The sequence below is a fragment of the Ictalurus furcatus genome, chromosome 9 (assembly GCF_023375685.1).
Source record: "Ictalurus furcatus strain D&B chromosome 9, Billie_1.0, whole genome shotgun sequence".
Lineage (NCBI taxonomy): Eukaryota > Metazoa > Chordata > Actinopteri > Siluriformes > Ictaluridae > Ictalurus > Ictalurus furcatus.
The window spans coordinates 11,470,595-11,480,603 of NC_071263.1; the positions used below are offsets into that span (position 1 = coordinate 11,470,595).

At 37.4% G+C, this 10,009-nt stretch overlaps 1 protein-coding gene across 1 annotated transcript; it reads right to left on the reverse strand.

The window, feature by feature from the left end:
- Positions 1-1,016: 1,016 nt before the first annotated feature.
- On the reverse strand, positions 1,017-9,613 carry tpp1 (tripeptidyl peptidase I). The gene is made up of 13 exons (XM_053633786.1): positions 9,531-9,613; positions 9,261-9,332; positions 9,002-9,141; positions 8,620-8,770; positions 6,954-7,075; positions 6,582-6,760; positions 6,162-6,360; positions 5,676-5,864; positions 5,482-5,551; positions 3,968-4,088; positions 3,317-3,475; positions 2,410-2,535; positions 1,017-2,167 (listed from the first exon to the last, which is right to left on the reverse strand). Exons 1-13 carry the CDS (start codon positions 9,533-9,535, stop codon positions 2,027-2,029), a joined length of 1,674 nt encoding a protein of 557 aa, XP_053489761.1. The 5' UTR covers positions 9,536-9,613; the 3' UTR covers positions 1,017-2,026.
- Between the last annotated feature and the right edge of the window lie 396 nt (positions 9,614-10,009).

The window sequence follows — 10,009 nt, forward strand, 5'->3', positions numbered from 1 at the left end:
AGTTGATAGAGTCCAGTTGATAGCTGTAGAGTTTGGGTGAGTTTGTCCCCATGATAGCCTCAGATTATTGTCGTCTTCTGTTGTAGCTCATCCACCTCAAGGTTTGATGTATTGTGTGTTCTGAGATGCTTTTCTCCTCACCACAATCGTAAACAGTGCTTGTTTGATTTACTATAGACTTCCTGCCAGCTCAAACCAGTCTAGCCATTCTCCTTTTATCTCTCTCAGCAACGAGGTGTTTCAGCCTGCAGACCCTCTACTTGCAGGATGTTTTTTTTGTTTTTCACACTATTCTGTGTAGATTAGCAGATTAGCAGTTTCTGAAATACCAGAGATCACAATTTTTGTTCATCCTGATGTTTGATGTGAACATTAACTTACATGTAACTTACATGATGTGAACATTAACTCTAGACCTGTATCTGCATGATACTTATGCACTGTGCTGCTGCCACATGAGTTAACTGCATAAAGACTAATCTCAGATGATAACACAGATTATCTTCGAACAGATAATCCGTGTTATCATCTGAGATTGGTCTTCATGCAGTTAAACAGGTGAGCAAACAGTCGGCTCTCATGTATGATGCCGGAGAACTGGGCAGGTGTGAAGACTTGAGTGCCTTTTACTTTTAGGGACAAATTGTTATGGCCAAACGACTGGGTTGGAGCACCTCTGAAACAGTAAGTCTTGTGGGGTGCTCCGGGACAGCAGGGGTAAGTACACAGTGGTTACACAGAGTTCCCTGCTTTAATGCGCATCATTCTGATTATTGTAGCTTGATAATCAAATCTGGTGTGTTGTAGAAAGGAAAACAATTACTTGACTGATGAAACAGTGTTATCACAATGAAAGCCTAGTTTCTACTTACATTATTAGAGACAGCAATTATGAATTAATTTGTTCATAATACCTACACCATAACCATGACTTGTATGGACTAGTATAATGCTAAATAAATAAATAATGGGGGAAAGTTAAGACCTGTATTACACCAAGATACAGTAGGCATATGCTTTGTTTCATGAGGAAACGCTTCAAAATGATTTTATTTGACTTGCATCAATCGTTGTACACTGCTCATTTTTAAAATGCCATTTTTATCATTAACAGTGCTGGCTAAATGAATATTACTTTCCCTGTATTACAGACCTGGCTCAACATATGTTCCTAAAACAACATTCATGACCTCAAAGTAAAAGGAAAGAAAAAAAATATATTAATAATCTCACAAATCTTGTGGTCTAGGGTGACCAAAAACAAAAGTTGTACATTACAATTACTAACACCATTCTATTTGCATTTCAACTGCATATCAGTGCTGGTTATACAACAGATTCTTGTCTTTGCAACACAACCTCAAGCTTATTTGAACATGGCTATATTTAAAAGCAAAAATAGTCATTTTCTTTGATAAACAGGGCTTAAAAAAAAAAAAAAAAAAAAAAAGTGGACTAAAAGCCCCCCCCCCAATACCAAGTACATTCACTGATACCAAGAACCCAGCTCTCAGTTTCACTGTGTGAATTGTTTAGTGCAATCTTACTGAAAGTTGTATTACAGTAATCAAAGGGCCTGAGAGGTTTTAAGGCCACATTTAAAAAGATATATACATACCTCTAGTGCAGTATATTTATGGAAATGAATAACTGTAGAGAACAATTGATTGTGTGGCTTACTTATCTGTAAAGCAGGTAAGTAAATCAAGTCTGTAAATACTAGTGCTTATTGTGTTTAAGCATTGGTCCTGGGCTTTTCACTACCAGCACTACCTTAAAACAGACCACTGCAGGAGGGGGAAGGTGTGTGTTAAAATGAATAAACATAATTTCAAAAAAAACAACCAAACACCTTTACTTGTTCAGATTCATTTGCTCATTAGTAAAATGGTCAATAAGATGTAGTTAGAACATTATGCCTTATAGAATCATACAGTGATACTCAAGTTTTGTATAAACAAGACTATTTTTAAGGTCTTGCAAGGTAAAGGTGAAATTCTTCAAAACTCGTTGGTTTGCCAAGTCTTTAGTCCGCGATCAGAGCAGCAAGTAGAGCAGGGTAATTTGGGGTTCCCCATCCAGTCACTGGATCCCATGAGGAAGCAGCACAGAAACCTTGCCCTTCTACCTTGTCATCCAAACAAGCCAAGTGACATCCCTCTGTTACCTGAGAACATGAGGAAATTGAATAAAATTGTCAGCAAAACTATTAACTTGAACAGAACACCAAAATTCCATTCAGTTAATGATGCATGTGGCCTAAATGAAACTACATGGGTCTGAAAAGAATCTCACTATAGTTCAGAGAAATCAGTAACAGATGTCAATCTAATCCATCTAAAAAGGAAGTGAAATGCTTCCAACAGACCAGTTAGATTTTTTTTAACCACAGTTTTAAGAGTCTCTTACATCAAAAAGACCAGTGCCTTTGAGTTTATACAGTCGTGGATTGAGGAAACCAAGAGAAGGAAGGCCTTTCAGGAAGCGCTGGTCATTAATGAGCGAGAGGATTCCTCCGACCACTGGAGTTGAAGCCTAGAACAAACAGCTTTAATTGTTACCCAATTCCTCAGGCTGTTTAATCTAGATTATTCATACATCCTAGGGAGAAAGGCACGAGGAATCGATTCAATTCATAATACTGTACACACACACACCCCTCATTCATGCAATTATCCAAACAGCCAATTGTGTTAGAGCAGCAGATACAGATCAAGTGCTTCAGTTAACGTTCAGCTCCAGACAGGCTGATTTGACCATTTCAGAGACTGCTGATCTCCTGGGATTTTTATGCACACTTCTATGTATAGTCTAAAACATCTAGTAAGCAGTAGTTCTCTGTAGAAACTGCCTTGTTAAGAGCAGTCAGAGATGCAGACTACGTTAATTCAAATGAGCATTCTTTAAATCCATCGGGAACAGAAAAGCATCTCAAAATGCCATGTTCAAAATCAAGGCCTATGTTTACATGCACACAAATGTTAATTTAAGGTCTATAGTTGGTTGCAGCCATATTCCAAATACGATGTTTACATCCGTACAGGCATCGGAATATTCCTGTACACATCCTATTGTTGCGTTTACGTGACTCCATACTATATCAATGTTGACAAATTCCGATTAACATCAGAATATTGACGTGCATGTAAACGTTGTGATCACATCCCCCCACCACTCTGATATTTGATGCGAACATTATACAAAGCTCTTGCCCTCTATGGGCATGATTTTATGCATTGCTGTGACTGGCTGATTGGACAATTGCATGAATATTCTCTAACCTGCCACATTTAATAAGTTTATATTCTTTACTAACAGAGGTTCCTGAAACCCATGGGATGGGTACAAGGTTGGTAACGACCCAGTAATTGTCCGACAGTGCTGCCATGTCAGGATAGGCTCTTCCACTGCGGTTGAAGTAGGACTCTGGAGGAAGCTTCTGTGCGCCTTTCAAAAACGCCTTCACTGCACCAACCTTTAGATATAAAACACTTATTTTCATACATATTCGCAATTAGCACATTCATGGAATGGACATTGTGTGTTTTTGTGAACTATGCAAAGCCTAATAACATCTTAGACCAGGGTGGGCAATCTTATCCGGAAAGGGCCGGTGTGGGTGCAGGTTTTCATTCTAAGCAAGCAGAAGCCACACCTGAATCTATTGAAAGCCAAGATCAACTGATTAAACAGGTGGAATCAGGTGTGGCTCCTGCTTGGTTGGAATGAAAACCTGCACGCACACCGGCCCTTTCCAGATAAGACTGCCCATCCCTGTCATAAATCCTTGGTACTAATCAGTTGTACTGGTTTTGAAATCAGAACCATGGACCTATATTGATTTTAAAAATCAAGAACATACAGATAAATACTGTACATAATATAATGTATATAAAAGTGTATTTCCATGTACTCCAACTTTGCTCAAATTAACTAAGGCGGTGTCAGGCAGCTTATGGATGTTTACCTGATAGTCTGGCATTGTGAACACATTACTGAAGCCACCCCCACTGATGTAATCCGTGACCTCATAGGTGATTTTGAAAGGATTCTTGAAGGACGTCCCACCCACTGTGGTCACATATGGACTGCAAATATGGAATAAGAAAAGATGTCCTCTGTTCAGCGTTTCTATTTAAAATTATTCAAATATACAAAACTCGCAACTATACAACAGCTCATATTCAACAGCACAGACTTTACTTAAAACAAGGACTGTTAAATGTGCATGTTTACTTTTATGCTGCTAGTTAGACTTTCCCCATCACACACTAATCCAGTCACTGTGTTGCTGTTAACCATATGTTCCACAAATGCCTTACCTGTACAAGTACTGTATTTATTGCACAATGTCTATTATCTTGAATTGGTTGTAATTGCACAGCTTATAAGATGTAAGACATATGTTATTTAATTACACTCTACCTTTTCCTAATTTTCAGTGCATGTCTGGTGATCATCTTGTAACACACTGTCACTTCTATAATATATTTCACCAAGGCCAAGATGAGAAGGCCATTTCATTCTACTGTATACTTGTATATGGCTGAAATGACAAAGCTTTCGACTCTCCAGCAACTTCGTTAAAAGAACAATGTATTATATAATTAAATTTGTGCCAACGTAACTTGTCAAGAAACAAACAAAAGTATATATACAATGAGAGAAGAAAAAAAGGTGGAGGATGATGACGATGTTCCATCCCGCTCCTAAGAGCTCATCTTGGGGGGGGGGGGGGAAAAATTTGTCGTATGAGACCACCTAAACCTCAAATACCAAATCACAAACTAATATACTGATTAAGCAAATTCCACTACAAAAGTACAAACACTATAACTATACAGAGAACTGTATCCACAACACTCTGCAAAATTCATGGCACTATAATCTTTACTTCCTGGTCAGAAATGAGAGTGAATCATTGTTAAGCCCCATCCACACAAGAGGTTTGTGCCAGAATGGCAAACAAACTTGCAGAACATGCAAACCACGCAAAACAAAAATGCAGTGCATTCATAAACCATGATTAGAGAAAAGGAAGCTTAGAAAATTAACAAGGAATTCTGTTTATTTGAAGACTGTTACATTTTTGCCACTGAGGTCCATGTTTTCAGTTTCAGAGTGTTATTCTTCTTTCATTGTAAATTTGTGTTTGTTTCTTGAACATATATGCCCCCCCATTGTCAGGAAGGTTAAAAAAAGAGATTTATATGAAAAGAGAAGTATAAGAAAATAATGGACGCCTTCCAGCCAACCAGAAGTGAGTATATATTAAGGCCATGATTTAGCCAGATATAACATGTACCTCTTAGCTCACTGCTGCAGAAGAATAAAAAGCTAAATGTTTTAGTCTCGTGAAGGGCCTCTGCATTTTCATAAACACTTTTTCAACTAAATGATCCAACTAAACAGATATCTACCAAGCCATCCATGAAGTATAATATAAAAATGTAAAATAAGTAAAAATCAAATGACACGCACCTGGAAGCGGGAAAGCTCGGCCTGAACACGTTTTCTTTGGTCAAGTGCCGACAGCCAGCTCCGCTGTCTCCTGTACCAAAATAACATTGATGGAATGATAAGTGTTGATAAGAACCATACTGATTTGCTAAACCTGTCTTCTCTATTTTAGTCAACACTTATTTAATAACACAGCAATCCATCATTTTGATCACCAGATGCAAAGAGCATAGAGATTCCTCGGAGCCCAGCTTTCATGAATTCGTTGTTGATGCGATTCATATAGACAGTGGACAGACTGTCCTCGTCATCCCCGTAGCTGATCGTGTGCACCCAAGGTACGTCAGACATGTTGCTAAGGAGCAGCATCCACTGAAGGAATGGCTCCTGGGTCTCATGTCGACCTGCAACAAAACAAATAGGATGTAATACATGTTTTGTTGATTTAGAACAACAGTTGGACTGCAAAGTTATTTATTTAACATAGGACACGAAAACAGTAGCACATTTTTAGTCACCGAGTTATATACAGAAAGCTTGATGTATTCAGGTAGCTCAAAACAACAACTTCATGAAAGCGTTCATGTACTTGAGTAGTTCAAATAAATACATTATAAAGATTACATTTCTTTTTTAATTAACTTCGGAGTGCACTCAAAGCAGACCAAAAGCATGTCATTACATAACCCATCTTTCTTTACCTGGGTTGGTGAAGACCCACGTGGAGATGTTGGCTCCAGTGCTCATGATGTATTCCACATCTAAACTGGCTTCCAGGCCTGCTTTTCCTCCTCCCTGCTTACCCACCACTCGCTCAACTTCAGTCAGGTGTTTGAAACCTCTCGCAAATAAACTCATGAACTCAGCCAGGTCTGCTGGGTGATAATACTGCTCCAAGAACTATGAAGGTTATAGAAGAAAAATGACAGAATGTATAAATATACCATTAATAAAAAAAAAAAAAAACTCCTAATAAATGCAATCCATGTGAAATTTAATTAATTGGGCCCTATACATTAAAGATTGTGGAGCACGCACACAAATTTCTAAGCAAACCATGATTTCTCCTTAGCGGTCAAAGTAGACTCAAAGAGAATGGAGAGCAGGTTTGATTGGCGTACCTGCACCACTGCTTGGCTGTTGTTAGCAGCATTGCCAATATCGGCTGCAGTCAGGTTGTAGCGAGCTCTTAATGTTGTAGGAGTCACACCCAAATGAAAAGCCTTTCCAGATCGTCTAGGTCCTGCCCAGGCCTTACTGATTTCTTTACCACTCAAAGGAAAACGTAGCACACCACCCACTGGAAAAAGAGTGAAAATCAACTTTAGGGAAATTAGGGATAATATCGTCAATAACTGGTGGTATCAATTCATTTATTAACAATGTTTATTAAAAATTATACTGATGTTAGACCTGCTTTATGAATCTCAAGCCAATATTTTACTCAAGTCTGTAGTCAGCAGTCAACCTAAAAAGCGTAAATGTTCACTCACCAAAGTCCAGATGCTCAGACACATCTTCATGAACCGAGTACTGAGAGGACGACCTCATTACAGTCTGAGCACCTCTCTTGTAGCGGTGAAATTCAGTTCCAGGAAGCAATGTTTCTGCCACCCTGAGAGAGAGAGAGAGAGAGAGAGAGAGAGAGAGAGAGAGAGAGAGAGAGAGAGAATTTAAATAAACTATTGCATTTTCCAATAACCATAACCAATTTCCATATCCCAAAGCACTTTATCCCTTTTATACTACAGTAATTTGCCAATGCTAACTTCCCACCCACCCCCCCCCCTTTAAGAATGTAACACCATACATCTTTTAGTGATTTTTTTCGTTATATTTAATGTTGTGGGATGTGTGCAAAAAAAACAAACAAACAAAAAAAACCTTAGCATGTTTAACCTGTTTATTATTAGTCTGTTTATGTGCCACACCTGCTAAACAAATCCCCGTGCAAGTTCTTACTAAAGAAGGAAAAAAAAATTAAGTTACAAATTAATATGAAACTTATTTCCCTCGCAGACAGAATGGCTTTCAAAGCTGTGATAAAAGCCTTAGGATGAGAGACTTATGGGGTTTAAGCCAACTTTTCTTATGAAGTTGTTTAATCCAACTTTTGAACAGCGGAGCAATATAGCAAATATGGTTACACTTGCCCTTAAGTCTGCAACTAAATTATTTTCATATTCGATTATTTGGCTGATTATTTTTTCCAATTAATCGGATGGGGAGGGCAAACTTTTAGTACCCTTTTTTTGTTTATTTAAAATAAAATCCACAAACTGAGTGTTACAAACAAAGTTCAGACTAAAATTGTACATAACTGTTTGTCCAATTATATAAGACTGAAAGGACCCAATACACAGCAGAATATATATTATTCATTCAGGACTGTAGTTTAGTTCTGTGCCTTTAATGCATCCATAAAAATAATGCATAAATACTTATTTTAGTTTATTATAATTTTTTATTTATTTTATATATATATATATATATATATACACACACACACACACACACACACACACACACACACCACAATTTGTTTAATAAAACAGATTTAAAGTATATATAATATAAATGAATAAAATACTAAAATAAATTTAAATAAGACAAATAAAACATATATTTAGTTTATATTATATACACACAAGTATTTATTCATTATTTTTTATGGATGCACAAAAAGCACAGAATTAAACTACAGTCCTAAATTAATAATAATTCACTGCACCTTGTGGTTTCTGTTATTCATCGTCTTTAGGAATATTATTTTACTTCTGATCATAGTGTTTTAATTAGACATTACAGATCTTACTAGATTAGGGTTAATTTTAACTATTCTTATAATACAGAGACTAATATGTTTGAACTAAAACAGTAAGCCTCCCCCCCCACCTTTCATAGACATGTCCCAGCCAACCAAAATGATTTAAATAAATAAATAAATACATACATACATACATACATACATACATACATACTCAATCATTAACCATTTTATATTAAAAAGGCTGAATGTGGTTTTGAGAGAGAGAGTACCTGAGGTTCAGACTTCTTTAAAAAAAAAATAAAAAATAATAATTTCATTTGTACAGTTGCTGTGTGTGCATTTGTGGTTCATGACTAAACTGCCTACAAACGTTCAATGATAAAGCTTACTGAGCAGTCATAGTGCACTGCAAGAAGTCTTGAGTTTGCACCGTATGGCAGTTTTGGATCCCATGACCCTGCAGCCACGACCACACGGCTTTCTCAGTCAGCTGAGACGGCCTGACCAGAGACGCCACTTCCTCCAAGGTCAAGAACTTTCCTATGCAGGACAAAGCACAAAAGGGTGCATGAGACGTAGTGAGGTTTACACTGACAGCATTTAGCAGACGCTTTTATCCAGAGCAACTTACATTTCGCTCATTTATATGACAGATCTGAACTCATGACCTTCTGATCAGAAGGCCAGCGCCTTAAACACTGAGCTAGCGCTGCCCTAAATCATTTTTAAGGTTTAAAGTTTAAGACTTGGATGGACGATGGGTCTCAGTACCATACTGCTGTGAATCCGGGTCTGATACAAGCTGCAGCAGCTTCTGAAGTCTGTCCACATTCTGCTGCTTGAGGGCAAAAGTGAGCTCCACTTCCTCCTGAGGAGCCACTCGGCCTGCATGGATCCAATCTTCTGGCACACTAATACAAAACACTCACTTACAATCATAGAAACCAACCCAAATGCATTCACAAATATTCTGAATAAAGATGAGGAGGATGTGAATTTGATGGAGAATACATTATAAAATATAGCTTACAATACAACTTGGTCGAGCTCTAGATGCTCCCCATTGACAAGCCACACACACAGCAAGAGGAACCCCAGCACCCTGTAACGGGGGGATTAAAGGAAATATTTCCAGAAAGTTCATTTTTAAACATTTAATTTCCACTATTTCTAACTGAAGGTCGTTCTGTGTGAATGTAACTGCTATTCAAACCAGTTCCAACAGCTACAGAATCTCTATAAAGAGTAAAGAGTAAACATAAACACATACACGAGATGGTATTTATATAGCAAAACTTACCGCATTATCCTTGCATAAACAAACACTACAAACTGCAAACACAAGCGCACCTAAAACTCGCTTTATGTATGATTCTAGCAGCACTTGGCCACAAGACAAATCTATTTCTGTCAAAATAAAAGTCCTCTGTGACAAGTCCTACAACGAAATGTCAGATTTGACCAATAATAATAATAATAACAATAATAATAATAATAATAATAATAATAATAATAATAATAATAACTATTATTATTATTATTATTATTATTATTATAACAACAATAACAATAATAATAATAATAATAAATCCATCTTCTATGCCGCTTATCCTACAGGTTCGTAGGGAAACTGGAGCTTATCCCAGGAAGCATTGGGCACAAAGCAAGATACATCCTGGACGGGGTGCCAATCCATCGCAGGGCATACTCACATACATATTCACACCCATTCATACACTATGGACACTTTGGACATGCCAATCAGTCTACCATGCATGT

Bases quoted from the DNA above. Each gene is read 5' to 3' on its own strand.
- tpp1 (XM_053633786.1), bottom strand. The intron at 9,142-9,260 runs GTAAGCTATATT...GTTTTGTATTAG, and splicing joins GAGCTCGACCAAGTTGTATT to TGTGCCAGAAGATTGGATCC. The intron at 5,552-5,675 runs GTGATCAAAATG...ATTTTGGTACAG, and splicing joins CTCTATGCTCTTTGCATCTG to GAGACAGCGGAGCTGGCTGT.